General features: G+C 37.3%; 1 protein-coding gene across 7 annotated transcripts in view; it reads right to left on the bottom strand.

Annotated features, from left to right (window-relative positions):
• The window catches only part of PTPRK (protein tyrosine phosphatase receptor type K), a 563,647-nt gene that overhangs the window by 286,503 nt on the left and 260,134 nt on the right, over positions 1 to 17,010 (bottom strand). For all 7 annotated transcript variants that reach the window (XM_013063592.2, XM_004740175.3, XM_004740177.3 and 4 more), the window contains exon 4: positions 1,945 to 2,026. In XM_013063592.2, coding sequence (XP_012919046.1) covers positions 1,945 to 2,026 — 82 coding nt within the window. The remainder of the gene's footprint in view (positions 1 to 1,944; positions 2,027 to 17,010) is intronic.

Raw genomic sequence — 17,010 nt, 5'->3', positions numbered from 1 at the left:
TAACATTCTGACGTAGACATGGTTGTCAAACTATTAATTTACAACTTAACCAGTGAGATCGTCTCTCTTTCAAAAAAAGAATTTTTTCAATAGCTGTAATTCTCTAGTACTTCAAAGAACAAGAGAATATTTTCGTTTCTCTCAAATGAAATATCTGCTTCACCATTGCTAAATCTACTTCTTATTCCTTCATAGTTGGAAGGAAGTTACCCTAAAGCAGTATCAGACCAACAAAAACTGATGACTGTAATCAAAACCTACATGACTTATGTAACTCTCAAATTAGTGTTCTCTACAATTACCCTTTAAAACTGAAGTTTACTGATGTTTTCAACAGAAAGAAAGTAAACATACACAGGAAAAGTTAAGCCTCGTTAAGGAAAAGCAAGCTCATAGAGGACCATATCACAGTAAAACTGTCACTGTGCTTAATTCCTATTTTTATTTGTTTACTTCTGAGAGCCTTTCTTTTACATTGCTCTTCCAGTAAGTGTAAACAAACAGTAGACAAAAACATCACGCTCATATACTAATGGACTGGAAGAATTTATGAGCAAACCAACTTGAACTTTGAATGAGATGATTTTGCTCCTCTTTTTCTTAGAATGTACTGAATGGAATCACCTGTTTGACCCTTGCCCGCTACCTCTTTCTGCAGCACCTCGTCTTGGTGTAGCCTTTAAAAAGGGAAATGCTTGAACTAGAACAGTGGTTCTCAAATCGTGAACTCAAAGCCGGCAGCTGCAGCACCACCAGGGAACTTATCACAAGGGTAAATTTTCCAGCCCCACCCCAGACTTACTGAATCACCACCAAGGCCACCAAGAGGCCACACAAACCGTGATCTGCTACTCCTGTAGGAGATGCTGATGCACAATGGGGTGTAACAAGCTCTCAAAAGGAGCACAGCCATGGCCGCTGGCATAGTGCTCCCCCCTCCACCCCATTCACAGTGCTTACAGTATGTGAGAAAATTTCCACCGGGAGGATTACTGAACAGATCATCTAGAATTCATGGGCCCTGTAAAATACTGCTGTTGGGAGATATAGGTAAAGTCTGAATTTATGCCAGCTGTTTTATGTCTGGCTAGACTGAATGCATGTAACAAATGTCTTTCAGGAAATGTGATGTACACACAAAAATTAGTCACACCATCTGAAGATGAACCAATGGGCATCTAAGGACAACAAAACCATGTGTTCATCCACTGAGCTCTTTGTTTTGTTTGCTTTTTATCATCTTGTTGTTTCATATGGATTAACCAGAAACTTATTATAAAAAATTTAGTCTGAAGCTTGGAGTATGGCAAACTAATTCATTCTCTTCCCTTCAACTTCCTTTTTTTTTTTTTTTTAAAGATTTCATTTATTTATTTGAGAGAGAGAGCACACATGAATGAGGGGAGGGAAAGAAGGAGAGGGGGAAGTAGACGCCACACTGAGTAGGGAGCCCAATTTGGGGTTCAATCCCAGGACCCTGGGCGCATGACCTGAGCTAAAGTCAGACACTTAACTGACTGAGCCATCCAGGTGCCCCTTTCCTTCAACTTTCAACTGAGCATGTCACATGTTAGTAAGGTTTCAGTTAGTTTCCTTTCAGTTGAGCTCTAATTTGTTATTCTTCTTTGCTTTCCTTAGACTACTTAATAAAACCAAAAGATGGAGTCTGCCCTATCTAGAGTTTCATTTAAATTTGCATTTTGTTTTCTATAATTAAATAATTAAAAGAACTCTTCAGTATGTGTACAATTGCTTACAATTCTGAAAACGATTTGAATCAAAAATTCTAGAAATACTTCAGTGTTCTTTTAAAACTGAACGGAAGGTTAGGACTAACAACAAAAGAGACAGCCACAACCAAGTGATAAACAGACAACAGTCACTGCCAATATAAAACAAGTGTTGAAAGGACATAGAAAAATACAAATCTTAATCACAACCTACCACAGGGATAGCTTAGCACTTGGATGTCATCAATGGCAATATAACCACTCCTCCCTCCTGAGACTTCAGCTTCAAATATTACCTGTCAGGAAGAAATCGAAAACATTTACAATCATTTTTAAGGAATTTTCACAGTAAAAGAAGAATAACTAAGTAAAAGAAGAATAGGCACACTTAGGAAAATTAAATTTGAGTTTTATCCTGTAAGAATTAAAAATTTATTTTATACTGTAAAGTAATTTCCTAAATCTTATTCAGTGAGCAAACAAAAACATTATTGAGGTCGAGCAGCTAAAAAAATTATTCAAGCAATTGTTACTATGTGTTAGAATTCCTGAATGGGCATCATCTGGGCAGAATGAATAGGCAATACAGCTAATCTCATATCCCTGACTTTTCTCTTATTGATTTTCTCCATTTTTGTTATCTATTTAAAGTACAATGAACACATACAATGTATCAGGCAGTAGTGAAAATACCAAATGATCTACTTTTCTTTTTTTACCTTATTTTTTAAAAGATTTTGTTTATTTATCTGACAGAGAGAGACACGGCGAGAGAGGGAACACAAGCAGGGGGAGTGGGAGAAGGAGAAGCAGGCTTCCTGCAGAGCAAGGAACCTGACAGGGCTTGATCCCAAGACCCCAGGATCCTGACCTGAGCAGAAGGCAGATGCTTAACAACTGAGCCACCCACGTGCCCCCTACACCCCCTATACCCACTACACTTTTAAATAGCTAAACCTTCAAAGACAGAGACCATCGGCTAGATTAGCAGTATTCCAGGCAATAGGAACAATGTACAGTGGAATAGAACAGAGGTGTGTTTGGGGGGAGCCAAATGAATGTCATCTGTATGGCTACAAAGGTTCAAAAGGGAAGAGGTACGATTCGAGAGCTAGGCATGGAAGACCTTAAATACCATTGGACTACTAAAATCAGGAATACATTCTGTCGATAATTCCACATTAATAAATATTAAACACAAACGTTTCCATATTTACATATAAGCTCACATTACAAAGTTCTGTTGTTACAATCGATAGAAAAGCTTCATATAGCCTTTGATTTTTTTTAATAATATGTAGTGTGACTTTTCAAGAGAAACCATATTTAGCATGCCACATTTCAACATTTTATTTGACTATGGCCTCCTTTATTCATGGAGATACATAGATTATTTTTAGAGTATTCTGCAAAACATTTGGGAAATGTGCTGGAAATTAATGTTTAAAGTAGCAATATAGTATATTAGAAATATATATGCCTGTAAGGTGGAGGATGGACTAAAAGAAACCAAGACTGGAAACAGTTAAGCAATGTACTAGTAGGAGTGGACATAGAGAGATATAAACAAAAAGGAAAGATAAAAATAATGTTACAGATATAGATAAAATAAAATTTTTTGGCTTGTGAGTTATGGTAAAATACAGGGCAATTCTAACTCCAGGCTTGCAACACTAGGTGAATGGTACTATCAGAGTCCCTAACCAGAACTAGTGATACAGAAAAAGGTACAAATTTTAGGGAGAAGAAAACTAAGCACATTTCAAATCTGATTTGCCTAAGGTACATATGGGGTAAAGGCTTACAGCATAACTGGACAAACATATCTCAAAAATAAGAGATAGATCCACAATAAAGCCATAGATTTGGAAGTCATCATCATGGAAGTGAGTTACAGATTTACAAGTTAACATGATTAGTGAATAAGATGGCACTGGAGAAAACCACTGAAATGGAAAGCAGCAATACAACAGCAGAAGTAAAGCCAACAAAGTATGATTCAGACATAATGTCCAAGGAAAGAAGAGAAGTATCAGGAGTTTTGAGGCAGGTCAACACTCCCACCAAAAAAAAAAAAAAAAAAAAAAAAAAAGAAGAAGCTTGGAAAGTAATAACTGTAACTTTAAAATATCAGATATCTGCATAAACAATGGCATTTAGATGAACACAAATTTTAGGAGGACAGAGCCTCTCCAATGTGACCCCTGATCTTCGGCCATGTCTCCTTTCCCATAGGAATTATTTGCCAATTCTAGGATCAGGGTGTGGTTCTAGCTTAGCACAGACAGCAGGTCCTCTGCTGGGAGAGTATAAACAGTAACCCTTGCTGTGCAGCACTCCGGAAATTTGAAAGTCTAGATTAAAAAAAAAAAAAATGTTGGCTGTGGCAAAAAATATGAAATGTAGGGGAGAGGTCAAGAAAAACTAAAACTAAAAAGTATCAATTGGAATTAACCATTAGGAGTTTTCCGGTAATATTTGGCAGACAGTTTTGCCAAATGGAAGGGGTAGAAGATTGAGTGACTGAGTTGATAGTGACTAACATTCACTGAACACTTACTATTTACAAGAGACTATCCTAAGCTAGCATGCACATCATCACACTCACATATGTCATTCTCTCTCTCATCTCTCCTATCACCCAGACACAGACACACACACACACAAACACACACACTTAATCCTCACTACAATCATATAAGGTTAGTATTATTTTCATCCTTAATTTAAAGAAAAGTTAAGTAACTGGACCAAAGTCATAACCATTAACAAGTGGTGGGGCCAGGAAAGAGCTGAGCCCAACTGCCTCCAGCTTCTATTGTTCCATCAATTTTACTACACTGTCAAGATAAAGAACCAAATGCAGGGAGAGCATTTCTTTTTTTTTTTTTTTTCTTCTTTTAAAATTTAATATAATTTTTTTCAGTGTTCCAAAATTCATTGTTTATGCACCACACCCTGTGCTCCATGCAATACGTGCCCTCCATAATACCCACCACCAGGCTCACCCAGCCTCCCAATTCCCCCTCCAAAACCCTGTTTGTTTCTCAGAGTCCATAGTCTCTCATGATTAGTCTCCCTTTCCAATTTCCCCTAATTCACTTCTCTTCTCCATTTTCCATGTCATCCATGTTATTCCTTATGCTCCACAAGTAAGTGAAACCATATAACTGACTGAGAGCATTTCTTTTAAACAGGCTTTAAATTTCTTTAGAAAGTCTAAAAAGTTAAACTTTAACGATTAACATCATTTCAAATAGTACTTCCTTTAAACATTATACTGACTAGATAGCAGTATCATCAACATTACACACTTTCCACTGTCTTCCTATATTCCTATACCCACCCCAAAGCCAATACCCAGGGGACACAGTAGACCAGGTGGCTGGTTGGTCTCCCATCCATCCGTTCCCATCACAAACCTTCCCTGTGATACTTCATTCTTACTTTGTTTGTCCTTTATGATTACTGATGTCACTGGCATAAGCTGAAGCTGAGAAGAACGGGGTCTTTGTGGGAAATACTTCACAATGAAGGATGGCAAATCTATGAACACAGAAATGTGTGTATATGCCTGTGCAAGCACACATGTGATTTACATTTCATGTAAGTATATCTGAAATGAAAACGATTGTCATGCCACTCTCCACATATTGGAACAAAGGCTTAGCAAGAAATAGAGGTGAGAATCAGAGATGTTAAATAAAGTGTAACTTGGAGTGGCTATGGTAGAAGTCCCTTTCCTGGTGCTGAAAAAACTTGTACTTGACTCCCAACTCTCCTGTTTACAGATTCTTGAGCAAATCCTATAACCTTTTGCAGCCAAATCCCAAGTCCTTATCATGGATATAATGCAACTTTCATTATAGAGTTTTATGAGAAGTAGACAATAACAGATGTGAAAGTGCTATATATCCCCAAAGGTAAGCTCATCCACACTATTAATTAATGTGTGAGATTTGTGTAAGTGTATCCTACGAAAATAAGTTTTACTTGCTTGAACAGTAGTTCAGGAGAAGGGAAGGTAGAGAATGAAAAAGTCAGAAAACTGTTTTTGAAGAAAAAAACTACATTTTTTAATGAATGGACCACATATTTCTGTAATTAATCATTGTTGGTTATTTCACTTCCTTTGTAGTCAACATTAAATTATTTTAATTTCTTAAGTTTATCTTAGTTTTACTTTCTCCAATTGTTCTACTTCCTTTGCTTCATATAGGTGATAAGCTTATATATGTTTACTCCACCTCCTGAGACAAAGTTTCTTACTTGTTCATTTAAATGAGCTTTTATTCTGGACAATAAATTTAGGCCTGGATTTAAAAGAGGAGCAAAAGAATCGGTCCTTTATTAGAGAAAAGAAGTGTTTCTGTTTTTAGTGACCTCATTTTCTCTGCTAAGTGTTGTATTTGCCTCATTAACAAGAGCTGGAGGAAATTTCTAAGATCAGATTCCTTTACTATGAAGGATCTAATCAGCTTTATCACTTCAACGGAGCCCTCACCTTGTAAGGCTCTTGTGTCCAGTCAGGAGAAACAAATCGCAGTAACTTAATTACGCAAAGCTTGCTTGAGCAAACGCTCAGGTCACATCTAATGTCTGGTGTCAGGTAGTCAACCAGGGCTTCCCACAAGAAGAGAGCAAAGGAAGCCATACCAGATGTCAACTTTCACCTATCTAAGAGGCCAGCCTGGGAGCAGAGTGGACGGACTCTGCTTTGCATGCTGTTTTCACTCCACTCCATTACCTGAAATACTGAAGGTAATGATTCCAATCAAATTTTTGCTACTCTAGCAACATTCTTGGATTGTTAACTAAATAAGTGAAGTAAGGCTGAATTAAAATAGGGGAAAAGGCTAACCCTAAAGAACAAGAACTTCATCCTTTAGCAAACTGAATTAATGCAGAGAATGTACCTCATATAAAGGAAAGCTGAACTCGAAGTCAGGAACCCTGTGATCTAATTGCTATCACCTGTAACACAAGCAATTGATTTAACTGGGTCTTCCTCCTTCCTCCCCTCATCTGGCCCATACTGGACTTGCTTACATCACAGTTTGAGGTGAAGACTGAATGATATATGCACAATGATTAAATGATACATGAAATACATGTAAAATAAGATATTAGGGATATGAGAAAAATCTGGAGGAAAATACCCATAGCTTCGTCCTTAATTTTCTTTCAATATTATCAGTGTTAAGAGTATAGACCCCAAAGTCAGAGATATTATCTTACTTTTTTTTTTTTAAATATTTTATTTATTTATTTGACAGAGAGACAGTGAGAGAGGGAAGACAAGCAGAGAAGCAGGAGCCAGAGAACCAGGCTTCCCGCTGATCAGGGAGCCTGACATGGGACTCGGGACTCGGTTCTAGGACTCTGGGATCATGACCAGAGCCGAAGGCAGGTACTTAATGACTGAGCCACCCAGGTGCCCCTAGTTTACTTTTTTTAAGGGTAACTTTAAATTATGAAAAAAATGTATGTAAAGTTGTGCCTGAAATTACCTTTGCAACTTTGTATATAAAATTACTTTGGTGACTTATGTAAAATCTAAGCCTCAATTTCTTTTCTTTTTTTTTTTTTTTAAGATTTTATTTATTTATTTGAGAGAAAGAGAGACAGAGACAGAGATAGCAAGAGAGAACAAGCAGAGAGGGAGAGGGAGAAGCAGGCTCCCTGATGAGCAGGGTGCCCAACATGGGGTTGGATCCCAGGACCCCAAGATCATGACCCGAGCCAAAGGCAGACGGTTAATTGACTGAGCCACCCAAAAGAGAAACTGTTAGTAACCACATCAGGGCTTAAGGAAAGATTAAATGAGATATGCACGTGAAATATTTAGCACAGCCCCTGGCACACAGTAAGTGAACTAGGTTAAGGAGCACTATCATGGGAGAAAGCGTCCATAAAGAACATATGTAATAAAGTGAAATTTCTTCTCTTTCCCTTCTCTTTTTCATAAAAAACTTTACCCTCTGCCCCAATTTGGGGGAAAAAAGTAGAGACACCTGGCTGGCTCAGTCATAAAGCATGTGACTCTTGATCTTGGGGGTTGTGAGTTGAAGCCCCATGTTGGGTGTAGAGATTATTTAAAAATCATTTTTTTAAAATGTGGATATACTATATATTATGAACAGAAGTATGTCAGAATCATTAAGTATAATTGACCTCTCTCTCTCATGTGAACTTTAAACGCGGCAGCTTCTTAAGGATATAGACTAGGCTACCTTCTCTCTTTTTGCCATACCTTCTACCACGATAGGATTGAGAATGATGAGCCTGCAAAAGGATGAAGGTATTGAAAAAAAAGAAGAAAAAAGTGTGTAGAGATATTAAAGGAAAGTGAAGGTATACAGTGCCACAAAAGCCAATTAAAAAATACCTGAAGTGGGAGATGTAAGAACCAAATCCTGGTAAAACACTAAGTAAAATGAAGATTAAAAATACCCTCTCATACATCTTATAACTCCCTGACCAGTATCTCCCCATTGCCCCAAGCCCTCAAACTCTAGTAAGCACCATTTTAGTCTCTCTTTCTATAAGTTTGGCTTTTTCAGATTCTATGGTATAAATGATATCCCACCAAAGAGTACACACTTCCAGTTATTAAAAAGTTCTGGAGATCTAATTTACAGCAGGGTGACTGAAGTTAGCAATGCTGTATTATACACTTCAAAGTTCCCAGGAGAGTAGGTCTTAAATGTTCTCAACTTAAAAACAAAAAGGCATTACAGGACATGATGGAGATGTTAGCTAAGGCTATGGTGGTAATCATTTTGCAATATATAAGTATATCAAATCACACTGTCTGCCTTAAACTTACATATGTTATATGTCAATCATATCTCAATAAAGCTGGGGAAAAATACTCTTATATGTGTCATTGAGGTTAGGAATGACCAAAGGAAGAGCCATATTCTGTATAAAGTAATAGAAATGGAAACCAGGGGTGCCTGGGTGGCTCAGGGAATTAAGCATCTGCTTTCTGCTCAGGTCATGATCCCACGGTTCTGGGATCAAGTCCCAAATTGGGTTCCCTGATCAGCTGGGAGCCTGCTTCTACTCTCCCCTTGCTTCTCCCCCCTGCTCATGTTTTCTGTCAAATAAATAAATAAATTCTTTAAAAAAATAAAAATAAAAATAAAAGAAATGGGGACCATATTGGACAATGATGAAGATAGCAGAGGAGTGTGATGAATATAAAAACTCCCACAGGAAAGGAATCTGAATTGGTAGAGAGAAATTTACCTAAAAATGGAAGAAGAGGGGTACTGGGCTGGCTCAGTTGGTAGAGCAAGTGAGTCTTGATATCAGGATTGTGAGTTCAAGCCCTTCAATGGGTATAGAGCTTACTTTTAAAAAAAAAAAAAAAAAAAAAAAAAAAAAAACCAACCTAAAAATTAAACAAAACTTAAAAATGGAAGAAGATATGGGATCAAGAGAAGTGTTTTAATTTATTATTATTATTGTTACTTTTTAAGGTGGGAAAAAAGTATTTAGAGATTGATGAGGATGATTCAGTTTGATATGGAATTTTGAGTGTATGTGAGAAGGAAATGAAAACTCTTGGTTTGAGATAGGAAAGAACAGAATCCAAATCATAGATCATATGAAGAGGTTCTAGTTTTTTAAAACACAAGGGGAGATGAGGATGAATGAAGACCTGAGTAAGTTTGTAGGATTGGTAAAGGGAGTTTCTACTACATGGCCTCAATTTTCTCAGCTCTATGGGATGAGCTGGTAAAAAGAAGACCAGTTAGAGACTGGAAAGTATTGAGTGGAATAGAATGGAGAGGAGGATTAGAATTGAACAGAAAAAAGTAGTAGGATTTCCAGGAGTGGTGTGATCCCATTCCATTTGCAGTTGAGGACCACGAATCTCTAGTAATCTAACATGAAGTGTGTGACTTTTAAGCAGTTTGCTTGTTTTAAGTTTATAAAAAACTAGCTTGGGGAGAGGGGAAGCAAACAAGGAGTTTACGGAAATGGCAAATATGACCAAAATGATTATGATGAAATCAAACTTTGATACAATAAGCAAGTTGTTAAGAATTGGCAAAAGACAGATGATTTGATGACCTGGAGGTTCCCTTGAGGTTGATGGATAAGTTCAGCAAAACGAATGAAGGAGAAAGAGATGAGTTTATGTAGTAGTTAGAAAGTGAAATACTACATGCAATGTTAGAACACTTGTGAGATATTACAAGATCCATTTAATCAGCGCAGCAGGTTAAAATAAGGTAGAGGATTTTGGAGATGAAGGGGTGAAGAAACTGTCAATGGACTTTCCATAAAGACAGCACAGTCAGGTTGAAGTGGGCCATGGCAGTGGAGAAAGCAACTCTAAGTGACACCAGTAGAAAAGTTTATGACAAATGGAAGAAAATGACTTAGAGGGAGGCTATGGGAAGGCAATAATGAAGATGATGGCATGAGTGAAAGAAAAGAAACCCAAACAGGTAGGAGTGTTTCCTATCCTCTGACTTAATCCTAAATTACATGGGGATTAATATCTGCTCTGTAAGAGACTGTTTGGGAAGACATGACCTCAGGCTAGAGCTACAAACAGAGCACAATTATAATTACATAATTCATTGTAGAAATACATTTTTGAGATTCATCTCCCCTACTAAAATATAAACTCATTGAAGACAGTGACTTTTCTTGTTCCCCACAGCATCAGTGAACCAACCATAAGAATCCTATTGAGAACTGAGGGTGGAAAGAGTTCCAACGTGTCACACAACAAGTAAGTAATGTAAGTGGATTTTAGTTAATAGTTTGACTCATGGGGAAATATGGGATAAGGTATTTAGTTCACTTTTACTTAACTCGTAAAATTTTGTTGGCATAGTTAAATGACTCTCCCTTGAGAAAGTTCCAAATAATTTTCCCAAGGTAATTTGCAAATCATGAAAACATAATTACTTCCTTTGAATAGTTAAATAAGGAATAAATTTCTGGTTATAGGCCCCAGAAGATCTTATGTTGAGTAAGTCAAATGTCTATGTGGAAACTTCAAAATCTAGAATCTAGTTTCTTTTCAAATGTAGAAATATTCTATTTCTGCTGACACTTAAAGATTAATATGCACATAACTGGCAGGGGATAGCAAAAGGCTAAACCCATAGAGAAGCTTCCACTGAGTGGCAGATCCCATAATTTCAGAAAGACTGTGTATTCAAGTAACAGAGTGTAGATTTCAGAATCTCTGAAATCTTTATCGCTTGCTGTCACCCATTGCAGCTCCTCTCGCAGGTACTGTCAATCTGGAATTCTGCTTTCTAAACTCAAGTTTCACTCAGAGTGTTGAAGAAAAGGAGCTTCTCCATGCCAGACTTGAGTATAGCAGACTGGTTTGCCTATTGAGTCATGTAATGGTTTATTTATAAGAGTCTAATATGCAAAAAATGCCTTTAGTAAAATGCCTTTAGGGCTCTCTGAAACTAATAAATTATTATTTTTTTAACTAATGAACTCTTAACAGTCCTTCTCTATTGGTTGCTGACTTGCTTATTTAGTTCCTTGAAGAAGAGAAATATCTTCCATTGCAATAGGTACATAGAATGTGGAATCAAAAGAAATACTGTTACATTTTGATTTTAGAGCTGCTTCCAAGAATAATCACGAGATTCGCATTATATGTTACCTAAATCTGGGAGAAAATTAAGACATATGGTCAAGCCCTAATTGATTCTTCATCTAGAATTCTTTCCTATTTCAGATTCTAGATACCCTTAGCAGCTCCAGGAATCATGAGTGCATAAGTGTTCAAAATCAGCTCTTTTCCTTAAAATGTCCTGACATTAAATGTGGCCAGCTTCTTAGGAGAACTAGCCCTGTGTCAAGACTTCACATTAGGACTAAACTGTTTGCAGACAGTAATAAAGGTTCCAGAGATTCCAAAACCTGTACTCAATTACCTGAACACACACAGGCTTTTTGTATAGTTATAGGGTCTGCACTTAACAGAAGCTGCTGTTTGGGTTCAGATATTCTCTTTCTTGGGTGCACGCGTGCACACGCGTGCACACACACGCCCCCCATCTATCTATCCAAACACCATTATAATAATATAATAAAGACTTGAGTTGATTCTAGGATGTAAATTCTAAGTGTATTATAGCCAAGTATTCTTGAATAAAATGTCAGTATTACAAAAACACGAGACTTAGCATTACCAATATTTAGGTTATGAGAAGGCCTGCTACATTATCTAACATGGATGAACATATTAGGTATAACAAGATCATACTTGTGTGAAAAGCAACTATACCATCCTTCCACCTGTAATCCTTTGCAGACTGGTATTGTATTTGTCTGATCAACAACAGACATCAGTCCAGGCACACACCAGTGTCCAGGAAACAGTAAAAATGCAGGCCCAGAGATCAAAAGGAGAAAATAAAACTTAAGAGATTTCAAGCCAAAGTAGCCCACATAGAAGAAAAGTCCAAAGAAGACAATTTTCAGAATGCTCCACATTGAAATGAATATGCAAGCCTAGTACATTCCTATACTTCAAATTAGCCCGGGGAGTTGGCTATCCCACCAAAATATCCAGAAGATCTAAATAAAGAACTAACAATAATCATTTTTAGAACTCATGCTAGAATACTTAAGTTGATAAAAGTCTCTGAGTTATTTAAAATTAATTTTCATTCCTAAAATCTTACACTTGCAAAATAATTGTCAATGGCCTTTTTAATTTGAATAGATACTGATATAGGGTAGTATGTATCAAAAACACATGACTCTGGGCGCCTGGGTGGCTCAGTGGGTTAAGCCTCTGCCTTTGGCTCAGGTCATGATCTCAGGGTCCTGGGATCGAGCCCCACATCAGGCTCTCTGCTCAGCGGGGAGCCTGCTTCCCCCTCTCTCTCTGCCTGCCTCTCTGCCTACTTGTGATCTCACTCTGTCAAATAAATAAATAAAAATATTTTAAACAACAACAACAACAAAAACCACATGACTCCATAATGTGGCTAAGAGAGACCCAGACAAACATTTCATCTCTCAAAGCAAACTAAAAACTTGTACCCCAAATAAATAATAATCACAATATAAAAACAAGAGGAGTTTTTTTCTCTGCACAAAAACATGCTCTCTGCATGTTTTCTATTTTATTAAGATATCTTTGGGGGGAAGAGGTACCTGCAGCTTTCTGGAGATGTACATGTCCTTTAACATAATGGAGATGTCCATACACGGACAAGGACACACCAACATCAGGCAGACCCTCAATTTTGTGTTGAGGCTATAGGCCTCAACTCAAATTCCTGTGAGGACCTCATGGGGCCATTGAGAAGATTATCCACTAATGTTAACCCTTTCCTCCCTTTTCTTCTCCAGGGACTGACTATCATAGGTAATGGCATAGCACCCCAGCCAGGGAGAAATAAAGAGGCAAGAGGGCAGTCCCACATGGCACTGATGCTGGAGACCATGAGAAGTACCTCTTAGCTCTTTGGTAATGCAACAAACTCAGCACACATGCTACCTTCCTAATCTCTACCACAAAACATTGTGAACAACCCTACACCCATCTCATTAACCCACCCTTAGAGGACTCCTCCTTCATTCAGTTCAAGGCCCAGTGTGGTAAGAAGGCTGAGACCACAGACTACAGAGCCCATTTCATCTGCTCTCTCTAGAGGCATCCCCAATTCCAAGGCAGACAGGCAGACAGAGCCCAGTACTATATTTTGAATGCCTGTAATGTGTTCAAAAATAAATTGAAACAGGGCCCACTGTTCATGGCACAACCTAATTTATGTTACAGGATAAGTTTAGCAAAAGAGAGAAAATCAAAAAGGCAATTAGAAGAGGGAAATGAACAAAAGTTAAGTAAAATAATCCAAGATCTAAAAATGCTATAAAACACATTTTTTCATCCTGTGTGTCTGTCCTTAGATACATAAGCAAGCAACTTACACCATAAAGATTGGGTATAAGATTGAAAGTAGAGAAGCAAAGGGTTGCAGAAAATTCATCAGCAAAATGTCATTTCTGTATCTTTACTATCATAGCTCCACCATCTGGGTTATATTTTATAGTTAGTTGTCTGAGCCAAAAATAAAAGATGACTGGTTAAGGTTGCTATTTCTATCAACATGACACTGAATTACAGTACTATTTTTCCTCACTTCTAGAGATGTGCCATTTGTCTTCCTACAATCCACAGGCAGAACCTTTTAAATTTTAGCACCAACAGTCCAATCTTACACATAGCAGAAGTAGATCACTTTGCTTGCACAGCTATATCTGAAAAAATGCTCTCCAACTAAACAGTAAGTCTGTTCCTTGCCAAACTTGTGACTCTCAAGAGCTTCAATTGATAATTGCAGAGCTCAATTTTTTAAAAACTTAAAATGAGTAGTGAAACCTATACATACTGTCACACTAACTATTACATATGAAATCTGTTGGTAGGACATACTATGTTACAGAGAAAAGCAATCATTAAGTGAACCAGGTGATTAAATGCCACTCAACTGACAGTATAACCAGATCAGTCTACCTCAAAGCAAAGTTCAACTGGAGGCTAAAATTGAATTCTCACATCACAAATGCAAAAATCTTAATAAGTAATTATTTGGGTAAGACCACATGGGGGAAAAAAAAAAAGAACTCTTTGCTTTCATCATACGGGTCTAAGAACTAAATAATTTCAAAAATACTATAAACTTTCCCTCCTGGAAAAATAGGTTAGGGTTAGGGTGGGGAGAGATTATGACACAAAGTTAATTAGAGTAATCAGTCTGTGCACTCCTACTTGAATTCAGGGATTTAAAAAAAACCTCCATGATTTATTTTTATTATTTTCCTATTTTATTTTATAAGTAAATGGGCAAGTACAGTGACATCTTTGACTGTAAGCACTAAACAGCAAATATAGCTTAGCTATTAGTATATAATTTAAGACATGGTGCTTTTAGCTAGTAAAAAAGCCTGGTGAGCACTCAAAAATATTTACTAGGGGGAGTACTGAACAATACATTTCACGGACAGCTTCTACAAAAGATAACAATGGAATTTTAGAAGATATTCTAGCACTATAATAGGACCAGGCATCCTAGCATTGCTAAAGAAAGAAAGAAAGAAAGAAAGAAAGAAAGAAAGATACACATAAAAATGAACTCACATATTTACTTCAACTTTAAAAAGAAATCTTATTTGAGATAATTAACTAAAAGTGTACAGTCCATTCAATTCTTTGCAGAGTATCAATTAATAAAACAATCGTAAGTTTATAAATCAGCAAAGGAAATGGTCTTCCTTTAAGAATACGTCTTCCTAAAATATTTAAGACAAAAAATTGTTGTGTTGGATATTCAGAAATCGAAGTTACCTAGTATTGAAGCTTCAAATTTCAGTCAAAAAAAGAAGGAAAATGACATCCCTTTCCATATCATAAAGTCAACATCATTTCTGAAGAATACATATAACCCGTCTGGGTGTCTGACAATTAATAAAAATGGTTTATCTGAGGCAGAGAATTTTAGAAATTACAATACTGATGAAAAGAAACCCTGGGAACTCTTTATACAATTACAAAAGCCTGACACTCTATCCACAAGAAAAAAAAAAAAAAAGTGACTGATTCACAAACGACTTTTATTATCCATACAAGACAAAAGGAATAGAATAAAAATGGACTTTTAAAACAGATGGAGATCTCTCTCTGCCTGCCTCTCTGCCTACTTGTGATCTCTCTCTGTCAAATAAATAATAAAAATCTTTTAAAAAAAAATAGATGGAGAGAAATGAACTCTATCATCCCTAAGTACAGGAGATGGAAAAGGAGGGAAAGCCTAATTCCACTGGCAGGATTTAGTTACAGGTGAGGGAAAGTGATAGAAGCTGCCATGACCAAATGTCTCCTTTAAATAAAGACCCTAAAGAATAGAAACCAACTTCCAGTGACTTAGGTGACCTGGAAGAGTCACTTGGACAAATCTAGAAGTAACTTATGGAAACCAAAGACCTCTTAGAGACTTCAGGAGGTATTTAACCTTGTTAAACTTTGGCGTGCCTCTACATATTGTCATTCAAGTATCAACAAATTAGAGAGAACAGCCCAGAATTCTCAACAAGGTATCTGTCAACAGTAGCATCAGCAACATCAAGATACTTGGAGGAATGTATATACCTGAGCCCCACCCACAGAGTTTCCATAGGTGGGGGCCAGGGATCCACAGCCCCTCTAGGTGATTCTGATGCAGCCCACTGTCCAAGAAACACTCATTTAAGTTGATTTACCTTAGTTTCAAGATAAAGAAAATGGGCTGGAAATCTTTGTGCTAGTCCTACAGTTCTTAATGGAAGAGCTGGTTCTAAGAACAGTCTTGTTTTGGTATCTTTTCATTTGCAAGGAAAAGCACTTCACAGTGGGATTTGTGGGTTTTCTTTTTCAGATGCCAGTTAAAATTAAACAAACAAGCAACAAACAAAACCCCTAAGGCTGTATAAAATACTAATTTTTTTAAAAGTTTAAACAATTGGCCACTCACTTATTCATCAAAAAACATATACAGTGCCCAATATTTGATAGATGATAAAAGGAGAGATATACCTAATTTTTTTATTAATCCCTGTCCTAAACAAAGTCACAGTGTGGTAGAAGAGATGAGTGTGTTAGGGAATGACTCTAATACAGCTCTAGGTGATAAAACAGAGGGATAGGAGAGGGTTCAGAAGGGGCAGACTTGCTTTTCCTGGGGGGAGAGCCAAAGACTTCAGGGAAAGTGACCTCTGAATGATGGTGTGGTCAAAGGATCCATCCTCATTCCCCAAGCACTTAGTGAGCACACACTAAATACCCCAGCCACTAGGGATATGAAGACTGCAACAAGACAGAGCCACAGCAGCTACGAGGGAAGATCTATAATGTATGCAGAGCACTAGCACACAAGGGACAGGGGCTAGCAATCATTTTCTATCTAGGAAAGCAAACAGTGACTCAAAAAGGAAATGATTCCAGAGCAGTTTGCAAATATAGGGCTAACAGGAATAAGAAAAAAAAAGGGGTGGGGGTATCACAGAGCAAATGAGGTGCATTTGCAAAAAGCAGGACAGTAGGAAACTGCTTGACCTACTGGCACAGAAATTTATAGAACTTTTAGGGTTAGTTAGAGTAGTGGAGATAATGCCTACAAAGTAGGAGGCTGAGAGCTTATCTTGTGGAGACTTTTATGCTGGAAGCAGAAGTCTGTCCTTTATCCTAAAGGTGCTGTAATGCTTTTGAAGTATTTTCTAAATGAGAAGATGTGAC

The sequence above is a fragment of the Mustela putorius genome, unplaced genomic scaffold (genome assembly GCF_011764305.1).
Source record: "Mustela putorius furo isolate JIRA1106 unplaced genomic scaffold, ASM1176430v1.1 tig00003863_pilon_pilon_pilon, whole genome shotgun sequence".
Lineage (NCBI taxonomy): Eukaryota > Metazoa > Chordata > Mammalia > Carnivora > Mustelidae > Mustela > Mustela putorius.
The sequence above is the reverse complement of the archived record's forward strand: the minus strand, read 5'-3'. Positions and strand labels throughout refer to the sequence as shown.